General features: G+C 41.6%; 1 protein-coding gene across 3 annotated transcripts in view; it reads left to right on the top strand.

Moving 5' to 3' along the window:
• The window catches only part of AIDA (axin interactor, dorsalization associated), an 857,654-nt gene that overhangs the window by 616,948 nt on the left and 215,984 nt on the right, over nucleotides 1-24,722 (top strand). For 2 of the 3 annotated variants that reach the window (XM_044057885.1, XM_044057871.1), the window contains exon 7: nucleotides 14,151-14,162. The exons of the other annotated variant lie outside the window; for it this stretch is intronic. In XM_044057885.1, coding sequence (XP_043913820.1) covers nucleotides 14,151-14,162 — 12 coding nt within the window. The remainder of the gene's footprint in view (nucleotides 1-14,150; nucleotides 14,163-24,722) is intronic. 3 annotated transcript variants of the gene reach the window in all.

The following is a 24,722-nucleotide window of genomic DNA, read 5'->3' as shown; positions in this document are numbered from 1 at the left end:
ACCTCAGATTTCTTGCAGGTTCAATCCACTATCAATTCTCTGCATTGCCCTTTGGCTTATCTACTGCACCCAGAGTATTCACGAAATGCCTGGCATCAGTAATTGCCTACTGCAGACTTCAAGGGATACAAATTTACCCTTATTTGGACGACTGCCTGATCCAAGCGGACAGCAAGCACATACTTCTGGAACATCTGGCTTATGTAAAACGGTTATTGAATTCTCTGGGATACACAGTCAACAAAGAGAAATCCAGGCTAACACCATCTCAGAAAATAACTTTCCTGGGTGCCAACTTGGACACAAACACCCAGATGGCCTATCTTACGCCAGAAAAACAGGGGCAACTAACTCAGTACTTCAAAATACTAGCAAATTGTACCAGGCTCACTGCAAGGAAAATCCGGCAAGCTCTGGGCTTCATGGCATCTTGCATTCTTTTAATCCCATGTGCAAAGTTGCATATGAGGAAACTTCAATGGTACCTAAAAAACCTATGGTCTCAACACAGCCACAGTTTGGAAACAATAATACCAATAATCCCATGTTTGCAAAAGGAATTTCTATGGTGGGCCCAAGCATGCCAAACAAACACAGGTCTTCCATTCTGCAAGCCTCAAGCAAATCAAGTCATCACAACAGACGCCTCAGACTACGCCTGGGGGGCGCACATGACAGACAGGTGCATTCAGGGCAAATGGTCCCAAAAGGAAAAGCACCTTCACATCAATCAAAAAGAAATGCTAGCAGTGATAAATGCAATTACAATTTTCAAGGACCTCCTGCATCCAGGACAATTATTGATAAGAACAGACAACACCACAGTAATGTGGTACATAAACAAACAAGGTGGAACACATTCATACCCCCTGTGCAGGCTAGCCATGTCACTTTGGAACTTGGCTCTGGAATGGCAAATCGAACTTCAAGCACAGTACTTGCCAGGATTGGAAAACACGCTGGCAGACAATCTAAGCAGAAATATGACAGACCCACACGAATGGAAGTTGCATCCTCAAGTGTTTACAAAGATAATCCAAGCGTGGGGAAGGCCAGACATAGATCTCTTCGCCTCCCACAGGAATCATCAATTGAAAACGTTCTGTTCAAGGACCTTTCATCCAAAGGCCTGGAGAGTGGACGCCCTTTCTTTCAGTTGGGCAGCATGGACAGTTTACGCTTTCCCACCTTTGCCTCTTCTGCCCAAGGTGCTCTTGAAAGCAAGAGCAGACAGACCGAAGATGATACTGATTGCTCCAGACTGGCCAAGACAACACTGGTACCCACTCCTGAGGAGCCTAACACATACTCCTCCCTGGACCCTACCTCTAATGCCTCTTCTACTGACTCAGCACAGCTACAAAACTCTTCACAGTCAGCTGAAAACACTCAATCTGGCTGCATGGAAAATTCCTTAACACCACAACAGACCCTACTCTCCAAAGAGGTGCAGGATGTCATTTTGGAGGCCAGAAGGCCATCTACTAGAAAGGCTTACTCCGCAAAATGGAAACGGTTTTGCGCTTGGAATGAGAAAAAAGGCCAGGATCCTAGAAAACTGAATTTGCCTCAGATATTACAGTATCTAGTGAGTGAGCTGTTGAACAGTGGACTTTCATTTTCCTCCATCAAAATTCATGCCTCAGCCATTTCTGCAGAATACAACACTGATCCACCCTTATTCTCTCACCCACTTTTAAGACAGTTCCTCAGAGGAGCTAAGAATATAAGACCTCCAAGGAAACCACCAATACCAGCCTGGGATCTTAACTGCATTCTAGAAAAATTAACATTACCTCCCTTTGAACCAGCTGCCTCAACAGATTTGTAATATTTGTCCTGGAAAACAGCTTTCCTTCTGGTCATTACCTCAGCTTGTAGGGTTTCGGAACTACAAGCCCTCATGGCTGTGCAGCCCTTTCTCATCTTCCATCAGGACAGGGTTTCCCTACGAACTAACCCGTCATTTATGCCTAAGGTAGTATCCAGGGTAGCTTTAAATCAGGCCATACACTTACCTACCTTTTACCCCAATCCTCAAAACAAAGGGGAAAGGCTGCTGCATTCCTTAGACATCCATAGACAGCTACATTACTATTTGGACAGAACAAAGCCTTTCAGGAAATCAGAACAACTTTTTGTGTCCTATGCTGTAGGAGCTCAAGGGAAGCCAATTTCCAAACAGACAATTTCAAAATGGATAGGCCACTGCATACGGTTTTGTTGTTCCTTTCATGGCAAACCTGTTCCTACAGGCATCAGATCCCACTCCACAAGGGCCACAGCTACCTCTACAGCCTTCCTCAGAGGAGTCCCTACCAAAGATATTTTGGAGGCAGCCACTTGGAGTTCTGTGCATACCTTCACAAAACACTACCACCTGCCTTTATACTCCAAAACTAGAGCAGGCTTTGCCACTGCTGTGTTGCAGGGCATTCTGGCTGCTCCCAGTTCCACCTAGTGCCTACCACCCTGTGCGTAGCTTTGGGATTCTACCCATCTGTGATTACTGCAGCTGTATGCACGATGAACATAGTACAGTTTTGTACCTACCATAAATGTAGATGTTAGAGTGCTAATACAGCTGCAGTACAGGTTTCCCTCCCTCCTTCCCCTCTTGGTAAAGGCCTAGTGGCTAACACCTCCTCATACAACCTGATTGGGTTATCCTTCTATGGTGTATTTGCTTGCAACTACTGATTGTTGATTATATTGCATTGCTTGACTATATATATATAATTTATGTATTGCCTTCCTTCTGGGGGCACCTGACATCTGGGGCAAGAAAGACTGAAGAAAATGGCGTCGGCTGTGTCTTATATACCCCTGTCGCACTGACGTCAGGAAAGAGAGCGACAACAACCGACGCCGGACCTAGACTTTGGAATTCGGCCGACCGAGGACCCGCCTGACGGCAGAAAACCCATCTGTGATTACTGCAGCTGTATTAGCACTCGAACATCTACATTTATGGTAGGTACAAAACTGTACTTTTCTCAAGACTCAAAAAAGTCTTAAACATTTAGCACCTCTTCCATATGTCACTGAGAAAAATAGCAGACCATACATTTTTAGGCTACTTAGACAATTTGTTTGCAGTCAAGCATGAGCTTGATTCCTGGACTCATAGTGTCTAGATTTCTGCCAGGGTGCCTTGCAGTGAAAGATTGACAGATAGATAAACTTACACTATTTTTTCAGTGAAAGAAAAATGACTCTTGAGAGCTTCACAATGATTTACTTTTGACACTTCATTGTACTTTTACATAGTGTAATATTTGAGCAGTGTCATACTGCAGCGGTGGTGCTGCGGTAGCGTTGTCGCCTCACAGTAAGATGTTGATCTGTTCGATTCTCAGCTAGAGCGTCTTCTGTGTGGAGACATGCGTGAATGGGCGTACCTTCATTGAAGTTTGTGCGTCAGGGCTGGCAACTCGGCACGTAAAAATCTACTGCCAATCATTAGCGGACCGGAGTTCCACTGTGGCGACCCCTAACCGGGAAAAGCCGAAAGACACAACAATATTTGAACAGTGTCATGATTCTGAGTAACAAAACAGACACTATATTTTACCGTTTTCATCCACATTTTGTTGGGGATTATATACAACAGCTGGAAACAAGTTTATATGCTATGCATGCATGTATTCTCTGCAAGTTAAAGGTGACATTTTTCAAAGCATATCTTATATTTTACAAAGAAGAGCAAGTTGTGAAGGCCATCATTTGTGTAACAGATGAAAATAGTGAAATCTGCCTTTCTTTCAGCTTTCCAACAGATGACGCCCTCCTCTGGAGAAACCTTGAGCTAAAAGAGCTCACCATGACCTGATCTATGGCCCCAGACCTCCTACCAGAAATGCTAAAATAAGTAATTTGGGGAAGGAGGAAAGGGAGCCATGGTCATTTCCAGCGTCCCATAGAGCTCATCATCAAGGATGCCATTCATGCATCTTAGAAAGTGCAAGAAAGCAAAAAAACTTTGTAAACCCCTTGTTGAATGGCATGAGATCCTGTCTAGACATTCAGGAATGGATTCCTGAGTAATCTCTTTGGCCTTTTGAATTTATGAGCAGTTCCTTAACTCATTTTCTGGACTATCAAGGTTCTTTTTCTCCCTGGTAAATCAGTTGTTGGTGATCTTTCAGTCTTCCCGTATCTTGGCTCAAAGAAGTCCAGAGTTTTCTACTTTCTGCTTCCATATTGTGCTAGCATGTGGCCTCCTGCCATATTACCAGTACAGTCACAATTACAACAAGCCACATGCTGGTGCAGTATGGAAGCAGAAGGCTCTGAGTTAGCACCTTAGCATCTAAGCAGCATTTGTTTTCATTGCAAGGTGTTGCAGTGTGATCCTTCTTTTGTACCTAGAGTGTTGGCTAAGGTGCTAGTTGTGAGCAGTTCCTCAGTCCATTTTCTGGACTGTTAAGGTTCCTTTCATCCCTAGTGAGTCAGTTGTTGGAAGATCTTTCAGTCCTTCCTGTGTCTTGGCTCATGAAAGAGCTAGTCAAGAGTCTTCTGTACTGGGTCAAAGAGGTCACTCAGGAGTCTACTCCTGGATGCCTACACAGGATCTCATTTTCCTGCTGGTCTCACAGCCTTGGGCCCTTGTCTGCAAGGATGTGTATCTGGTCTTTAACAATAATTAAATTCACTTAGGACTGGTGCACATTTCATCCTGAAAGTGGATAGTAGCATCTGCACTGTGCTTAAATCCAATCATATTATTTTTTGTTTTTTAAGCAGAGGCACCAGTTGAGAGACAGCCCTTCATAGTGTAAACGTGCATTACCAGCTCACATTCTGCCTGAAATTAATGCATATGTTTAGGAAGACAGAACATTTGTTTGTCTCCTTTGATTTAGGGAAGAAAGGGTTGACATTTGAAAAGCAAACCCTTTTGCAAGATGTATCATCTTCTGCTGTGTAGGAACAAACCACTCTCTGAAAAATGTTGCTGTCAGTGGTCACTCCACAAGGGATATGACTTATGCCAATTCTTGCTTTAAAAATGTTTCTATTTATTTATTCATTTATTTAGTTTGTTAGTTAGTTATTATTTTGTTAACTACGGTAAAACACTGATCCAGACTGACTATTTTCAGGTTCAGCCCCGTGTACACTTGTACAGAAATTAGAGGTAACAAATAGTACATTCCAAAGAAAAGTAAGGTACAAGAAACATAAAGTGCAAAGAATAGAAAAATGCATACATAGATAAAACATGTTTGTATCAAATATATGTATATGGTAGAGAAACATACAGTATGTGCCTAAAGGAATGATGTCCAACCTTATGCAGTTTGTGCATAGTAACAGTGTTACAGTCAATTAGAGAAACTGATGAAATTTTCTAGACTTTGGCATTGCACTTGTTTCTGGTACAGCCACTTCATTGTTTACTGATACCCCTCACTATGCAACTTCTAAGATGGCTGCACACCGATGAGCAACTTAACTACAGCGCTCCCAGTGTGAAAAAAGAAACTGATAGATAGGGGCTAGTAATTCTTACAGCTTTAGTAAAATTTAGTTACTTGCTAGTTAATAAACTGCCTGGATGCCAGCAAAGAAGGAACTTATGGAGCCTGAAAGAAAATCAAGTAGAAAAGGTGAAGAAAAAAAACACTGACTGGGAAGAATTCTGCAGCTGTTCAGCAAAAAGCAGTTCAAGCTCAGCTTTGGTAAAAGGGGTTCCTATTATGTAAACGAAGACGCAATCCTTCAAATGCATCTTGATCGAACTTGAAAGCACGAAACGGCAAAATAACTAAATGGAATATAAGCGATTTCTTTCCCTGGGAAAGAAATTGCTTGGCCGCCTCCATTACTTTGCCGTTTTCCTCACTGTAGTGTGATCTCGGAGTTGGTATGTTTAAGTAGGGGGGGTTGGGGGCAAAGCCCCCCACTTTATATAATGTTTTGAAGTTTTTATTTTTATTTATTTATTTATTTTCCGAACATTTTTTTTTTTCCCCTGGGGGGAAAAAATCGCTGTTCTGAGTGTTCGGAATTGTAAGCTTTCGCTTACATGGGATCAGTAAATCAGCGTTCGCTTTTCTAAGCGTTCACTGATTTAATATAGACCCAGTAAAAGAGATGGCTTCCAGTAATTTAGATGAAGAAATAAATCAGATGTGCTCAGTACTGATTAAAATAAATGAAATATTGAAGGAGTATATCAGCTCAAGTAAGAAAAGGCTGGAAACATGGGAAAAAAACTGTACACATCTATTCAGATGAACTGATAACACTGCAAAAAATCAGAGGACAAAAAGAAGAAAAAGCTGGCAGTCTATGACGCTGCTGAAGAAGAGCTTTTTCAAAAAACGGTAATGTTAGAGGACAGAGCACACAGAGAAAGCCTGATATTTTCTGCTATACCAGAGAAACCGGAAGGAACAGACTGTATTAATTATATTATATTGTATACGAAAGCACAAGTAAGAAACAGGACTGGTATTCCAGAGCAGGATTTGTTAACTAAAGGGCACATCATGTATATGCTCCAAACCTGGCCATAAGAAACTTTAAGCAGTCAAGACCTATATTAGTAAAGATGCATTCATGCCAGCAGAAAGAGTTCTTCCTAACAAAACTGCGGCAGAAGAGCAAAGTATTAAAAATAGGAGACAGTAAAGTGTCTGTGTAAAATGATTACTCACTGTAGACCAGGCAGGAGAAAAGCAAATGTATCAAAGCAATCCAGGAATGTTAAGAGGCAAGTGTGAGATTCAAGCTGCTGTATCCAGCTGTCTTCTAAATAGTTTTTCCTGGTGGACCAAAGTTATTCTTTTGTTAAAGAGGAAGTACAAAAGATTGTCCAACAAAAAGTCAGTCATCAAACAGAAGGGGACTCTGCTTCTCATTCTGCTGATAATAAAGTCCATAGAGAAACCTTGCCAGTGAAACCTTTTCCAATGTTCCAAAGGAAAATGCTTGAGAGACAGAAAAAGGGACAGGAGCTGACTAGAAGAATCAACATCTAATTTTCTGAAGTAAAAGCCAATACCAAAGGTTTATGGCTGACTAAGTTTGCAGATGACTGTAAGCTAGGAGCAGTTATTGAATCCGAAATGACTTAGCCATCCTGCAGGAAGGTTTCTGTCAAATAAATAACTGGTATCAAAGTCATGATCTAAAACTGAAGGCCAAAAATATATTATTGTTTTCTTTGGGAAGTCATCTATACCCTAGAGAACTACCACATTGACAGTACTTCCCTAAGAGTTGACCCAGTTGTTCAGGATTTTGGAACTTATGTAAGTAGTTACGTAACTTGGGTTCCTATCAGTATTTCGAATGTTGAAAATGCTGAGTTTAATTTAATCGAACTGAAATGTTCGAAAATTCAGAAGACCGAACTGACGGAACATCGATTTCTTTCCCAGGGAAAGAAATCGGTGGGCCGTTATTGGAGTTTGCTATTTCCTCCACTGTGGTGTGGTCTCGGAGTCGGAGTTGGTATATTTAAATAGGGGGGATGTGGGAGGCACAGCCCCCCACATTGTGTCGTGTGTGTGGGGCAAAGCCCCCCCACTTCTGTCAGTGTTTAAAGTATTGAAAATTGTTTCTTTGTTTTTTTTTTGGACTGAACACCGATCTTTTTCCCTGGGAAAGAAATTGATGTTCCGTCAGTTCGCTCTTTTGAGATTTTGAACATTTCAGTTCGATTAAATTGCATTTGGCGTTTTCAGCATTCGATATGCTGATATAGACCCCGTAACTTCTGTTACACAGCGTGTAAACAAAGGGATTGTGTCTAGATTTAGGGATGTCATTTCCCCCCTTTACTCAGCCTTCATTAGGCCAGTCATTGAATATAATGCCCCCTTTGGCATATATCTGTCCAGACACATGCAACAACTGGAACGTCCACATAGGTGATCTATGTCTGGCATACAAGCCATCCTCCAACCCATTACTGATGGAATTAATAGACATTAACAAGTCAAATGGCATCAGAAATACTCATTCTAGGGATCTAAACCTCTTTTGCAACATTGGCAGGATGGTTTAGAGGGGAAGGTATATTTTGCAGAGGATTCTGCTGTAAAGGAACAGACTCCCCATCCACAGAAAACAAAGTTCATCCCTCTCCATTTTCAAGTGCAGCTTAGTTCTATGGATGGTAAACAGAAACTTTACCCCAGGACTGCCCTCTGTGCTACTAATGGACAGAGGCATCTCCTAAATGCTTTATCCCACTTGTGGGTTTCCTCATAATATCTGTAGTATGATTTCAGGTTCTTCTTATTAGGGGTAATATATAATTATTTACCATGGGATGGATAAGTCCCATTTATAACCAAATGGGATAAGTTGTTTCAAGCACAAAAAGGGAAATTGGCTAGGCTTAAAATGGCCCTGCAAGGCAGCTAGCGTAGTACTTACCTATGAGAGTACCTCGGACTTGAACTAAAGTCTGTGGTTGGGAAGTGGAGATGAACAAGAAGACCAGATTAGTGAGTAAGTGCGAGACTATAAAGCATCAATTTAATTTGTGAAGTATGGCTTTACAAGTAAAAGTGGCTGAGAAAGATTGGAATTTTGTTGACTTTATTAAACTTGTGGAGGAACTGAAAGATATATACCCTATTTCACGTCATTAATTTTGGAAGGACACACAAAGGGAAGAAAGAAGGAAAAAAAGAGTAACTGTAAGTAAAACAATATTTGTTCTTAACAGTATTTGTATAAAATATTTAATGATATGAATTGCATGTTATATAGTAGAGCATTTTTAGTAATTGTATGTGGTAAAGATATTCAAGTACTTTTTTCTTTTTTAATTTTAAGAAATGTAGGCATTACAATGTAAAAGAGAAGAAATGCTGCATAAAAGCATACTCAAGTTAATATTCTGTAATCTTGGGCTGTTGGGATTGGAAATGGAGTGTAAAAGTGATTATATGTAGAATTGAGATTTTTTTCTTACATTTGCATAGGTGACTGACTGGATTAATGCCCTTGGCTTAATATAATAACAAGTGTCTCTTGTAAGCATTTGTGCTATAAAAATAAGAGAATGCTGAATGCAATGAAAAGATTTCCTTTAGCAAATAATTGTTCAGTGTGGGCTGAGAAGTCTGCAGCTGAGGGCAGTTGTACATTCTGTTCCTATGTTTCCATGGAGACAAGCTGAGTACTGGTCCAGGTGCAAAATCTGGAGAGCTATGGACATTGTTTGCTGAAAGAAACATAAAATTAAAATTTACAAGGGCAAGCAGCTTAGCAAAAATGAAGTTTGAAAATATTGGAAGTGAAGTAAGAGGTAAAAGTTTTCCTGGTATTTACTAGGACGGTGTATAATTTAGTTTTATTTAAAGATAGGCAATATACTTTTTCTTGCGGCTAAGAGTTAATGTTTTCTGAAAGCATGCAAGCTGTGTTTTACAACTAGGAGGGGGATAAAGATTGGGCAAGAACAGGTAGCTGTTAGTGTAAGTAGGAGCACAGGCAGTTATGTGTGCTTTAGCATAGATAACCTTAAATGTAGTTTAGGCAATGCCTGTGAGTGCAGCTGTCAATTTGGGACGGTTGTTCCTATCAGGAGGGTTGATCTTCATTATTTGAAGTACACAGTTTGTGTGTTTGTTTTAAAGTAATAGATTATGGGGTGAGGGGTTCTGGGGTGTGTTTTTTTCAGAGTTTTCATTAAAACAGAAAATCTTGAAAAATGTGACATGGGTTTAAATGGACATGAAAAGAAACAACTGTATAAAGGATCAACCTGTCAAAATTAGTAGGTGCATGGAATACAAAAGCTGGAAACAGGTATTTAAAAAAGATTGACATATATATATATATATATATATATATATATATATATATATAATAGCTGGATATAAGAACTTATCATGATGGCTACACTACCTATATTACTTTGGAACATGAATGGCCTTATAGGTATAGACAACAGGGTATTGAATAATAAGAGGAATTTAAGGAATAGGTACTGGAAATCATTTGAGAGTTGTTAGTGAAGATAGAAACTCCTTCAGAAGTTATAGGTAGTATGTGGGATGAGATATAAGTGGAGTTTAAAACAAAGGTAGACATAAAAGAAAGAGAGGGATGCTTAAGAAGTAACAATAATTATTTAGAGGGGCAGACAAAGGTTAAAATTATTGCAAAATAAGGGGAATCTGACAGAACAAGAAGAGGTGTAACTGCAGAGTGCTAAAGAGAAAATAAGGGAGTGTCTGGATAATATGGATGAGTTTAGAAGGATTCCTGCTAAGCAACTGTTTTTTTTTTTTTATTAGACCTCCAGAGCACAAAACATTTAGCACAACAACTTGGGTAACAAAGTAGAAAGGGTAGTTGCCAAGTTTAGGGAGCCTGTAACAAGAAAAATAACCAGAGATCCTGTAGAGGTATTAAAAATATTTTGGAAATTTTATTAAAATTTGTATAAAGCAGAGAAATGTGGAAATCAAGAAGGAGTACAAATGGAAATATTTATGGACGACTTAGCTATGCCAAGGGTAGAGGTAGACGAGGCTCAACAATTAACATTTAAGATTAGAGGAAATGAGATATAAACAGTGAAGTGTAATCAATCTGCAGAAAAGTCTCCAGGAATAGATGGTATTCCTGTGAATGTTCAGAAGCTAGGAGGGAAGAAAGTGACAAAGGTCTGGAAGGTTTTGTTTAACAGTATTTTAAGAGGAGGGGGAAGCATCAACATCCTGGAAGAAAGCTGTGATGTCTGTAATACCTAAAGCCAGCCCAGCTTTGTACAGGCCCATTTCAATTTTAAACCATGCTTATAAAGTGTTCATGTCAATAATAGCTAAAAAAATGGCACGTGTTGCTAAAATTGACAGATGTGGATCACGTAGTTTTGCGGAGGGGAGGTAATTGACATTAATAGAACAATGATGATCCACGGAGAAGCAGAATGTAAGCAAATACCACTGTTGTTGATGGATCTTGATGCACAGAAAGCATTCGACAGAATAAGCTGGGATCTTATGAGTAGGGCAATGGAAGCATTTGTATTCCCTGATATAGTAATAAGCTTAATTAGGAGGACATATGAGGGATCAGAGGCAAAAATTGTAGTGAGGTGGTACCTCTCTTATAAGTTATGTATGAACAGAAAAAACAGGCAGGGGTGCCCTCTTTCCACTTTATTTGCATTATATTTATAGCCATTGGCAAAGAAAATAAGGGACACAGAAATTCAAGGATACAAGTGGTATAGTAATAAAGAAAAGTTGGCTTTATTTGCAGACAATATTATTTTGTACCCTATAAAAACAGAAAAGGACATCTCAGTGTTGTGGAACATTTTGAGACAGTTTCAGGTCTTTTCAGGATATAAAATCAATGAAGATAAAACAAAGGCTATATCTGTAAACTGTGTACTCACAGACAAATTGGTCTTTTTGAGGACGATATAAAATGAAGCATTTAGGAATGTGGATTAAAAAGGATTCTGTTATGCCAGCTAAGGATATGTGGGAAGAGACTAAACAAAAGATAATACAAACAATGAGAAACACAAAAGGTAATACAAATACTAAGAAACATGGAGATCTTGTTTTTAGATATGGATAGCAAGGTTCAAGAAGTAAAAATGTTTTTCATCCCTTTAGTTTTATTTACAGGTCAGGAATATTTCTTTCAACCAGACGAGAAGTTATAGACATTAATTAGCAAAGAAATTAAGGAGTTTGCCTGGGGGGGCAAGGGTCAAGTGGGATAAGCTGATCCTTAATGCTCATATACATAACATGAATAGAAAGCTGTAATTTAAAGTCAAAAGGGATGATGATGAAGCAGACAGGAACTGCAAGAAATAAGGAGAGATTGGAATTTTGGATGCGGATCCTTAAGGAGAACAACAGCAGCCATACATAATATTATGTTCTTAAAGTAGCAGAAATTATTCTAAGAACTAAGCCAACATGAGAATGGGGAAAGGAAATTTTGCTAATAGAGATGACTGCAATTAGGGGTGCAGAGAGTAGGCAAGAGGGGACTGGAATTTACTGGAGAACACTGGCAAAGGTACTGGAAGCAAATTACTAGGAATGAAAAGGTAATAGAATGGGAAGAGGTCAAGAAGACATTTAGATTGCACTCTAGAGACTGCCTTTCTGATCAGGGATTGATATCAGAGTATAGGCAAAGAGAAAGGGATAGGGGAATCCTAAATGAAAGACCTGTTTGGTAGAGTTTTTAGTTGACTCTAGAACAGAATCTGCTGTTAAAAGTGGCTGATTAGTAGGGCACATAAAATATTGCACGGTAACTATAAGAGCCAGTCAGAGGGGGTTATAAAAGATTAGGAAGTTAGAGTGTATAGGAAATTCACAAGGAAACAATGGTGAGGACATGTGTATGGCTCCCCAATATACAGCAAAAGCCTAGAAGATTTAGGATTTTTGCTTGTAAGTGTTTGCTTAGGTATTTTTGTACTCCAAGCAGACTCCAAATAATTTTTCCTTAGGTAGATGGGAAATGTCACAGGTGTGATACAGATCAAAAAGGTAACTATCTCTTGGGAGTGTAATGAGTTGGCAGACTTTAAAAATTCCATACAAAGTACTTTGTCAGAAATATTGGGTGAGCAAACATGTGTAACTAAGTAAATGATTTTTTGACCCTGGGTATAGAATCTAAATTGCCTAAACACAGTAAGGCCTTGTTAAGCTTAATTCTGGTGGCTGCAAAAAAGCAGTTACTAGAAAGTTGAAGTCAAAGTCTAAATCCGCTGTGTTTCAAGTATTAAATATTATGACAAAGATACAAGAACGGGAGGTGGGCTCTTTAGAAAAGAGTAGAAGCAAATTACATAGAATAAATGGGAATTGTGAGAACAGTACATGCAGAATGATGTTTTGAAGGAAGAATGAGGTTTCAGGGAAGACAGGGATTTATCAGTTTATGTAATGTTGGATTATATGTGTGATGTATAATGTTTGCAACTGGAAATATCTTAATATGATTTGTTTACTTTTATATAAATGTATGTTTGTCTATGTCTTAAGAGATAATTCAATAAAAGTGTTAAATTACTAGGCATTGTTGATTGGATCATCTCTCTGGTAGTCAGGTTTGCTTTGGTACTTAAGGACTCGAAGTAGTGAATATTTTCTTCTTGACTACTTTTATAGCTGTTCGCGCCCTGTTTTTTTTTTTTTTTTTTTTTTTTTTTTACTGCTTGGGAATTCACCCACCCTTGTTCTGTACCTACAAAGGAGGGGGCCATGATATCAGATGTTGCAGATGTGTTTTTATTTATTTATTTTTTTAGTTGATTTGAGGAAGCCTATTTAGGGGGTCATAAAAGCCTTCCTACCATCACCTTATGCTTGGATCACCCTTCCGTCATATATGTGCTTCTGGAATCCACTGTAAATCAGTTTGGTAGGTATTGTCTATCTTTGTTAGTGCAGGTGTTGCCTTTTTTTTCACCTGTTTTGCAAGAAGCATGTTCATCCATTGTTTGGGGCAAATTGATGGACTTTAGGGTTAAACACTCTATGCTAATGTAGTGCATGACATTACAGTGTGTGTCAGTGTTAGGAGTGCACACCCCAACACAGGAGCTTCATGGAAAAAAGTGCCAAACTGGAGTGGATGGGAAGATTAAGTAAAGTTGTATTCAGAAAGATGATAGTGCCTTCATACATCTACTGATATGGTAAAAACATTTATATTGTTAATTCCTTAACAAAAGAAGTTCTACAGCCATTGGAGATCATAACTAAAATTATTTTCTTACGGTGTTACACACAGGCAATGTCTGCTTATCTGTGCTAGTCCTGAGTGTCAAGCTACAACTGCTTTGTAACTCGCATAACAAAAGTATTCAGAGAAAGTTGGTACATGTGCTAGAAAAATTACCAGAATTATAGTGAGTGCATATTTTTATTTTGTATGGCTTTCTGCACAAGTTTCTTTAAAATCTGTTGCAGTGATTACTAGTAAATAAATGTTTTCTTTTTTCTTTATTCCTCATGTGATAGAAATCTCTTTGATACTTTTTGTCTATAGATTAACCTACTATGTTAATTCTTTGCTTTGTGCTTGTTTTCACAATCGTTTGTGTTTTTTTCTCACTTTTAATTTGTTTGCTGCGTGCATGGGTCTGGCATACTGTTTCATCATTCACGTCACTGACTCATAATCAGGAGCTATTGAAGGTACGTATAGTGCTGGCATTGCATGTTTTCTTTGTTACTTTTCCCCACAGTTACTTTTGTTGCTCCTAATTCTCACTAATGTTATTAATGCTGGGGATAAGTCACACTATTCTGCTAAGGACACACAGCTGGGAACTTAACAAGCTGACTTACAAGACGTTTTACACTATGATGCTTTCTGTACTAATATCACGTCTGTGTTAAAAGAAACATCACTAATTTTTGGAACGTGAGTTTGAGTTTATAAAATGATTGAATAAAATTAAAAATGTGACAGACTGGTGTTTGCTCTTTGGTTTAAAACATTCATCCTACTGTATTTCACATATATAGACATCCTTAGTAATAGTAAAACCTAAAATAAGTGCGGATAACAGAAATTAAGTGAAAAACATTGATTAAAAGGATAAAAAATATGAGTGTGAGGTTCACCTGATAGATTCCAGGTGTGGACTCTGCATGCCTAAAAGTGTAACATCATTTTTCTCACTACATAATCTGGTTTCAACAGCATCCTTTTGTTAACTGGTTAAGAAATATGCAGACCATCTTTTCAGCTATTTAAGTTCGTGTGAACTACAAAATGCCTCCCCTCTGCAGTAACCATTTCCAGAGAAATTGTTATAAGCTGCGTTTTAAAATTAAGTAATACTTCACTTTGATAACATCGGTTCCTGTGTTGTCCACATTTCTAACAATACCTCACTATGCTGTGCACTGTATTTTCATAAAAACTGCATTATTTCTTTGACAGCTTAGTTTCATCACACCAGAATGATGTTCTCTACACAGAAAACACGTGCACCATTACTTTTGTTTAATGATGTCACAGTTCGAGTACATAATCATTGTATTTGATAAGAAAAAGATCATACTTCCTGATTAGTAAACTGCCCACATCAAATGGGGATACCTTAGAGCAGTAATTAATGTGATAAATATGTGCAAATCTCCCTGCATCTCCTCCCAGATACTGTACAAGGCAGTGAACATCTACGCTGATTTAGGGAGTTAATGCAGAAAGACATCTTATTATCATGCCTGTAGTTCATCTTTACTTCTGTACTTCAGTTAATAATGCACTGGTGACCTGAGGTCTCTGGGCAGACATTCTCAATACAATATGACAGTGAAATTTAAAAAAGCTTTTCAAAAAGTACAGATCTGATGTTGTAATTTTCATTTATTCCTCAGCAAATGGATTTGGATCTGACTTGGTTGCTTTTTCCAGCTCGTGGAACACTGAAACTCTCGAGCTCCTCCCTTACCCATAATGTATTAGTCCCCTACCATACCTCAAATTTCGTTTGCTTTCTTCGTGTATGGACGCGGTCGCTCTCAGCTCTTGAGCAGTATTAGGTTTTTGTGAGTAAGAATAGAATTTTCCTCGCTTATCTATTTATCTCTTTCTTAGAGAAATTATTTATCCTCCCCTGATTTTTCTACACCTTTTTAGTAATTCTACAGTAGTTGGTAATTTCCCTTTCTTTTTCTCTCTTATACCTTTTAGATATATTCTTATATTACCATTGTTGGTAATACTTTCCCTTTATCTTGCTATTCAAATAAAAAAAATACTTTTCTTCATTCCCGTAGAAGAAATATTGCTGAAAAACCACCCAGTTTTAAAAAATGTACAGCCTGTGGCCATAAAATTCCTTTATCTATGCACACACTGTGTGTGTTTATTGTTTAGGCCTGGCCCACTTGGATTCTGCCTGTGACATATGCAGAACCTTCAACCCTAGGGCCCTTTTTGATAGATGAAATAAGCTAATTTTGAGAAAGTTACTCCCATCAAAATCTTCTGATACAGCATCTGGGGCTCAACCCCTAAAAACATGACAAAATAAAGAGGCTAAAAAGCTTTCCCTGGACCCTACAAGTTCCTCAACTCCGGGTTTGGATCTGCCTGTTAAGAATCCAAAACCTTTGGATCTGACCTGTTTGGATCCAAAGACAAAATCTTTGGGTCCTACTACTTTGGATCCACAAACTTCGGATCTGAAGAAGCATACGGATAGGTCACCAGGAATCAGATCTCCTCTATCCCTGGATGTGGTGTCCTCTCGTGTCCCAGCCCCCTTTTTGGAAATGTCTCCCAAGCTTCATCATTCTAGGGCTTCATCAATAGCATTTTCTTCTCGTTCCTCCAGAAATATGACCAAATCATATGTGGACAGGATGTTGAGGAAATTCCATTCGATGCAAATCCAAATGGGAGTTCTCCTGGCTCCTACCCCATCAGATCTGGAGACCTTCATGAATACTACCCCACCTATTCTGTCTCATTCTCCAATTCGGCCTTTGGTTTTGGAGCAGTTGGATCTGAGGTTCCCAGATCCATCCGTATCTGAACCGAAGATCATTGTATCTTCTATGCCTGTACTGTCTCTGAGCATGTCGGAGCTGGATGACCCTTGGAGCCATAGAGTCGGCTCTAGATCTGGGGAGTTGCAGTAGACTGCAGGGTTGTCGGAGCCATCTTTGCTCCTCAGAGCCTCATCACTGGACAGTTCAGCTCCGACCCCTGCCTCAAGTGGTTTGCCTTCAGATTGTCAAAGGACCTTTTCTAGGCATCAACGAGGTGGTCGAAAAATGTGATGTGTTGTCCTATTTCGCCTTCATTCTTCACTGGTTGGGTTCGGAACCGATCCTGGGTTCAAAAGCTTGAGGTCTTCCACTAGCTCATGGCTGAATCCCTTATCCCATCATGCTCTAGTAAGTCTCCTCAGATCTTGTTTGCCGCTAAACAGATCAGGTGCTTCCATATTGGCTCTGGCTAAGTGGGAAAACTTTTTATTCCTTATTGAAAATTTTCTTCTTTCTTATTGTAAACTTAGCAATTAGTGTTTATTACCATTCTAGTTAGTCTAGGCCTTTGTTTCCTTCCCTATCCCGGCTTAAATTTCTATCCTCCAAGCCCTTTTTTAGTTAGAGGGCTTCCTGCTGTTTTTTTTTTGTTGATATTTATAAGTTTGTACATTGATATTTGTCTTCCTACCTTTTAAAAAGCGTCAGCTCATTTAAGTTGGGGGGGCTGCCGCTGCCCATTTGAATTAGAGGGCTACCTAGTTTCTTCCCTTTCCCTTATCACTAGCTTTGTTTAACTTAGAGAACTGCCACCCCCTCCCTTGATTGTTAAAGTTGTTATTTCTGTAAAAAAAAAAAATATATATATATATATATATATATATATATATATATATATATATATATATTTATATATATAATATTTTTGTAGTTATATCTGTATTTTTTGACTAGTTAGTCTGTCAAGTTTGTTGTTGCTGTTATTCTGGTCTTTTTGTGGTTAGCTGTAATTTTTGAATATGTTTAAGGAGCATAAGGAAACTAAGCCTTCTGGCTTCAAAAAATGTGGTAAATGCAGATGGCCAGACTGTTTGTGTCTACTGCCTGGGAGCAGTGCATCTGAAGGAGTCATGTTCCATCTGCCATTCTTTCAGCTTGAGAGTACTGCTTGAGAGAAAAAAATAAGTTGATAGTAAGAGATTTACTGAAGTCCCCCTTCACAGAAGCACGGGAAGAAGGTCCAGGCACTTCAAAATCAGCAAAATCTCAATCTGCAAAATCCAACAATTCTGGAAAAAGGTCATCCCCCTCTTCTGGGCAATCAGAGCCGGCAAAACAATTGAGTAAAGTGGTACCCCCACTTCCGAAGACTACTGGGCCTGCAAAATCTCCTTCATCGGCGCCTGCTGTGTCGGTGCCAATGGAGTTTGAACTATGGAGCCAGACCCCAGAATTGGAGCCGGTTACTCCTGTTCTAAGGTCCCCTATACTACAAACAACTAGATCTCCTACTCCCTCCTCCCGGTCCTCCAGGAGTCTTTCAGATGATGATGTGGATCAGGTGGTACGTAGACTTTTAAGGACACTGGCATTGACCAGTCTCCTCTCAGATCCAACCCAGAGGGATTCGGAGCTGGCCAAGACTTCCCCTTTGACATTGATTCCTCCTCTGAGCCAACCCAGGACCTCGGAGCCGGAATGCCAAGAATTGATTGTAGTGGAACTGCCGGTGCCAAGACCTATCCTGGTAGCTTCGGACTAGACATCTGCTCCGATATCCTCTGTTCTGTCTGAACTTGAGGAGACTAGGAACTGACACTGTCCAGTAGGGTCCGAGGAGGAGAGTCAGATCGGATGGTTGTCAGATCCGAACTTGCCTCTTGGGGCTCCGGCATGGGTGAGCTTGGCTCCTACATCGGCCTCGGAGCCAACCCTCCTGGTTCTGGGGATGCCTTCTGGTTCTTTGGAGCTGGGGGTTTCCTCAGATAAGGGGCAGGGGACTTTTGAGGTGATGAGAGTGCTGTCTCCTCAGACAGCTCCACTCTCAGGTCCTGTCATTTTTCCCCCTAAAGCACAGGCGTCTGTCTCAGCACCACACCATCCATAGACACGTGGAGACCCTAGGCCTTAGGATACCCCATCAGGTGAACCCCTCTCTTCTGAAACCTCTCCAGAATACTTTTTTGAGGAGGTCCCTCATAAGAGACTTTGCAAGAGGAACCATTTAGACTCCCCAGAGGAGTCAGTCACTTCTGATACAGACCTTGATGAGTCAGGAGGGTCCTCATTGTTGCCTTCTGAGGATGTCTCCTTTGCAGACATCCTGGAAATTCTTAGGCAGAGAGGCAGCTTGGAAGCCCATCAACCCTTCTGATGAATCTGTGTACCTGAAAGCCTTTGGGTCTTACCCTTCCACCACTTGGGTGTTTCCGCCTTTCGATGAACTTATGGAATTAGTCAAAAGGCGTGGGAATCTGCAGACACAGTGGAACCTCTTCCTCAGAAGCCAAACAAGTTTATTACTGCGCCGTCAGACAAGAATTTCTTTACCAAGGGCGTTCCAGTAGATGCTATGGTGGTGGCGGCAGCCACCAAACAGGAAGTTTCGGAGACATCCTTATCTGTCCATCCGCCAAGCAAGGAGTCTCATACGATGGACATATATGGAAAGCACACGTTCTCTTCAGTGACCTTTGCGCTCAGATCGCTGAATTATTTGACGCAGTTTACTAGGCTACAAAGAGATCTCTTAAAGGAACTACGAGATATTCTCCAAGGTTCAGTAGCTGGAGGAGTATCAGATAAAGGTTCCTCTCAGCTCTCCACCTTAAACTCCGTAGTTAACTCCTCCATGAGGCTTATTTCTTGTGCAGCAGATATAGCAAGTAGACCCGCGGATTCAGGAATTTCCCTAAGGAGACATTCCTGGATGCACCTGTGTGACTTTGTGGAACCCTTTAATTCTTCCTTTGTTAATTCTCCATTCGATGGCTCGTCCTTGTTCGGACCGAAAGTCAAGGACACACTTACCAGGTGTGAGCAAGAAGGAAAAACTCTCTCTGCTGTAGGGGTCCATTTTTCTCTACCTTCCAGACCTTTACCCAAAAGATCAAAAAAATGTGGTTCTGAAAATCCCAGAGTTTTTCAAGACACGTGATGATTCTTCCCCCAGGGGCAGAGGGGGGGAAGCAGTAATGGAAGATACCATCCATGCAGTAGAGGGGGTCCGCAGAATCAGGGCGACAGGGAGTCATTCCGTGGTAAGCCCTTTCAGCTCTCCTGAATGAAGGCCCACCTGTCCCTCTGTGGAGGTATTTGGGGGTCACTTGTCTTTCTACCCAGACGCCTGGCTAAAGATAACAAAAGACAAATTGGTACAAAGCATCATATCCAGAGGCTACTCTATACTCTTTTCCTTCCCCGTCCCAAGCATAAAAAATATCCTGGATGTTCCACCGAGTCAAAGGGAACAGGCAACTCTGGAAATTCAAAAGGTGCTAGACAAAAGAGTCATCCAAACAGTCCCCACAGGATAGTCCCCACAGTCTCCGCAGACCAAATAGGATCCAGAACTTACTCAAGATTTTTTTTAGTGCCAAAGAGAACAGGGGACTGGAGACCCATACTGGATCTCAGCAGATTAACAGATCTGTGAGAACAACAAACTTCCGGATGGTGACATTACAGTCACTATTTCCGTTTCTGGGAAAAGACGATCGGATGTCCCAGGGTCCCTTCCAAGATCCATGTGGAGGGAGTTCCCTCAGGGGCAGGAGGGAAACTCTAAAGAAAGATGCCACCCATGCAGCAGACAAGGCCCACTAAACCAAGGATGTTCTTCATGTTTCACTGTTACAGTCAACACTTGTGGGTTATCCCTGCTGGGTAGCCCTCAGCTGGTCCGAATACTAGAGTTCCAAAGGATTTCACACCTGTGTCGGTTGCCCTAGACTTAACGTCAGTTCGTCAGTGCTATAAAGAGAGGCAGCTGACGTCATCACATCAGTCTTTCTTGCTGTGGAGCCAGAAGCAGTTTGCAAGTGCATCGGCTGCCCATTGCCAGAGTGAGGGAGAAAACTACTAAAAGCCAAGTGCCCCATTGGGGATCTTTTTCTTGCACTTAACAGATGTCCGAAGAAGTTGATAACTGTCTCCCCTGTGGAAAACAAGTACCACACCGAGACTTTCATAACCTGTGTGTTACTTGTCTAGGCCCAGACCACGACGTCCCCGGGTGTCGGTTCTGCTCCTTATTTAATGCTAAGACCATTGGTAGGAGGGCTGATTTGGTAGCTAGGCATTTCAGGGAGGTTAGTTACTAATGCAAAATGGCTTCTTTTGGTCAGACGCCTACCAAAATTCCTAAAAAGAGAAAAGAAAAGGAGAAACATCTGATGTTTAGGCCCACAGATGACACGTACATTGTCAGTCAACCTACCTTCCACTAGTTCAGTGGAAGTCAATGAGATGCATACGCAGCCCCTGACGACAGCTGCAGAGCCTTCGCAGGCCTCAACCGAGACCCTTTTGGTATCTGGTATGCCGCCAAAACAGGCTCCATCACCTGTATTGACGGTCGCCAGCCCCTCGGTTGGGTCCGGCACCGGCTTCTGAGGAGGCCTTTCGGATGACTGATGCCAGGCCGAGACCGACACCAGCGTCATCAGCAAAAACTACTAGGCCCATCGAAACACTGAGGCCTAAGACCAAGGCTACTGCTAGGAAATCTCTTTCCTCGATGCTCAGTTAGCTCCCACCCAACCGGCTCAATCCCAGTAGCTACTTAGAATGGCTGAGGATTTAAACACCCTCATCAGAGGAAACCAGCCTGTTCCAGCTACCCCAGCCAAAAGGAAAAGGGACCTGTCTCCTGAAGTTCTTTCAGAACCAGAGTCTGAGGACTCTGAAATTCTAGATTCTGACACTGAACAACAGCCCATGACAGCCTTTGAAGATTCAGATGCTGAGGAATCCATTCCCTCTGCATCCCCCCTGAGGATCTTTCTTTTGGAGAAACCTTAAATTCTCTCAGGGAACATTTTCATTGGGAGGCCCAGGACTACCCCAATCAAAAAAGAGATTGGGGAGTTCCTGGACTTACCACAACACAAGCCCTTGGCCATCCCCCCCCATTCTAGATGTGTTGGAGGACGTTTTTCTGGAGTCCGGTCTCACCCCTAATGCCCTCCCCCTGCACGCAGAAAGGCAGACAGATTTTACAGGGTGCCTGATACCCAGAGGTACTTGTTTAAGAACCCTACTGCTGACCCAGCGGTCATTACTATGGGACCCAAAGGGGCTAGAGCCAGTTCCTCTAAAAATCCTATACCCTCTGACAAGGAGAGCCGAGCCTTGGACCGATGGGGCAAAAAACTTCTGCTACCTTAGCCATTAGAGCTCTCAGTTGCCAATTTCACATGCATAAGTATCAACAAAACATGCTGGAATTACTGAAGCAGAAAATTTCCAACTTACCAGAGTACCACTACCAGAGAAATAGGAGATTTAATCGACTCCAGCTGTCAAGTGGCAAAGCATTCCCTGCACTGCAGATTTGATGCTCGGGAAGCCTCTAGCAGAGCTGCAGTCTCCAGCTCTTTCATTAGAAGACATGCATGGCTGAGCGAGCAACCTCTACCTGACCATGTTCAATCTAAACTCCTGGACACCCCTTGGATAGGGAATATTTGATGTTTTTCATGTGTCACTGTTGCAGTCATCACATTTGAGTTATCCCTGCCAGGGTGGCCCTCAGCCGGCCTGAATACCAGAGACTTAGTATTTCTGCGTCAGTTGCTGTCGCTTGAGGACTGACATCAGGTTGTCAGTGGTATAAAGGAAGGCATCTGACGCCATTACATCAGTCTTTCTTGCCGTGGTGCCCGAAGCAGAAGCAGTTCACACGAGTGCCTGTCGGTTGCTACCTGAGTGTCATTTCCGAATTGAAGTTGAAGTCTTTGAAAGCTAAGTACCCTGTTGGGGATCCTTTTTTCTTGCACTAACCGATATCAGAAGAAGTTAATAATTGTGTCGCCTGTGGAAAGCAAATACCACACCGAGATTTCCATTCTTACTGCGTCACTTGTCTAGGCCTAGACCACGAGGTCCCTCGTTGTCGCTTCTGTGCATTGTTTAACACCAGAACTATTCGTCATTGAGCCCTTATTGTAGCCGGATATTTCTGTTTACAGTCCTAAAAATCCGATATGGCTTCGGTAAGCCATCTGACAGCAGATCTTCCGAAAAAACGTAAAGATAAAGAGAGAGAACAGACCGCACAGGACCAAACCTTCTGATGACACTTCCGTTAAGCTTGTCGTCAGTCCTACGGAGCTCAGTTAGGCTCTTTCGCAGGCCCTGATGCCCGCTTCATTTAATTTGCAGGCCTCTACCGAGACCCTTTCGGAGTCCGGAATGCCACAGAACTCTTCTTCATCTAAGGAGCCTGTGGTCGTCTCTATCTTGTATGGGTCTGGAGCTGCTGTGCAGGCACCGGCTTCCGAGGAAGTCCTTTGCAACACTGAATCCCGACATAAACAGACACCTTCTTTCACAGCTTCTGTCCTTTCGAAAACAACCAAATTTCTCAGGCCCAGGTCAAACTACACCCAAGAAAACAACTACCCATTCTCAGTCACCTGCTCCCTTGCCTCAGTCTCAATTGCTTAAAATGGCAGAGGACCTTATCATGCTGATTAGGGGAAGCCAAGTCACTCCCTCAAAAAGGAAAAGAGATCTGTCTCCAGTAGTTTTGTCTGAACAAGAGTTAGATGAATTTGATGCATCTGACTATGAAGACATGCAGCTCCTCTCCACATATTCTGATACAGAGGAATCCATTCCTTTTGCCTCTCCCCCAGAGGATTTTTCATTTGGGGAAACCCTGCATACCTTAAGGGAGCATTTACAATGGGAGAGTCAAGACTACCCACAGTCTAAAAAGAGACTCAGAGAGTTCCTGGACCTTCCACAACACAGGCCCTTAGCCACCCCACCCCCAGTCCAAGATGTGGTGGATGATGTCTTCCTTGAATCCAGCTTGACTCCAGACGTCATCCATCCCACTCCCAGAAAAAACAGACCGGTAATACAGAGTCCCTGACTCTCACAAATATCTTTTTAAAAATCCAACTGCTGACCCTGAGGTCATTACTCAAGGGCCTAAAGGGATTAAAGCAACCTCAGCTAAGAATCCCACCCCCTCAGACAGGGATTCCCAAGCACTGGACAGATGGAGTAAAAAAGTATACACCTCAACTAGTCTTGCTATCAGGGCACTAAATTGTCAGTTCCATATGCTTAAGTATCAGCAGCATACCTTGGAACTCCTTAAACAAAAAATGTCCTCCTTTTCTGCATGGGCAGAATCTAAAGATTTACAGGACTTAATGCATTCTGCTGGTCAAGTAACTAAACACACTCTGCACTGTGGTTTTGACGCCCTAGAAGCTTCTTGCAGGGCAGCAGTCACCGGATCTGTCATTAGAAGACATGCATGGCTTAAGGAACAATCCCTGCCAGACCATGTCAGATCAAAATTGTTAGATGCACCCTTGCACAAAGATAACTTATTTGGTGCTAAAGCTGAAGAGTTCCTAAAAAAGATGGAAGAAAAAGCAAAATCTATGCAGACTGTTAAAGATTTCTTACAGGTCCAGCCCCCTAGGTCAGCAGGCATTATTTCTGCCCAGAATAGCCAGGGCCAGCCTAGGCCCCGAGGAAACAGACTCCCCAGACAGCAGCCCCAGGGGTCATAGAGATCTAAGCAGTGGACTACCTTCACTTCAAAACCAGGGAGTTCTAAGCCACCCCCTTATGGTAAGAACTCACAATGACTCGCCCCCTCCCGACCTCGCCTTTGTCCACCCTCACATACCTGTAGGAGGAAAACTCTCCTTTCACTAGAGCACCTGGACCACCATTACCAAGGACCAATGGGTTCTGAACATTGTGTCCCAGGGGTACAAATTCTCCTTCCACACCCTTCCAACTCCAAAAGGGTTCCCAGATCTACCACCAAATGAGTGGGCAGAGGCTCAAAAGCAAATCCATTCCTTGCTCTCCTTGGGAGCAATGGCGCGCGTTCCTGCAGAGCAGATAGGCCAAGACTTCTACTCCAGACTTTTTGTGGTGCCCAGAAGAGAGGGCACCTGGCACCCCATCCTTGATCTATCCGTTCTAAACACATTCCTGGTGATCCCAAAATTCAAAATGCTCACTCTCCAGCAGCTGCCACCCATGCTATCC

This window comes from Protopterus annectens, chromosome 1.part2 (assembly GCF_019279795.1).
Source record: "Protopterus annectens isolate FY-2018-M chromosome 1.part2, PAN1.0, whole genome shotgun sequence".
NCBI lineage: Eukaryota > Metazoa > Chordata > Ceratodontiformes > Protopteridae > Protopterus > Protopterus annectens.
This window is presented reverse-complemented; position numbering and strand designations above follow the sequence as displayed.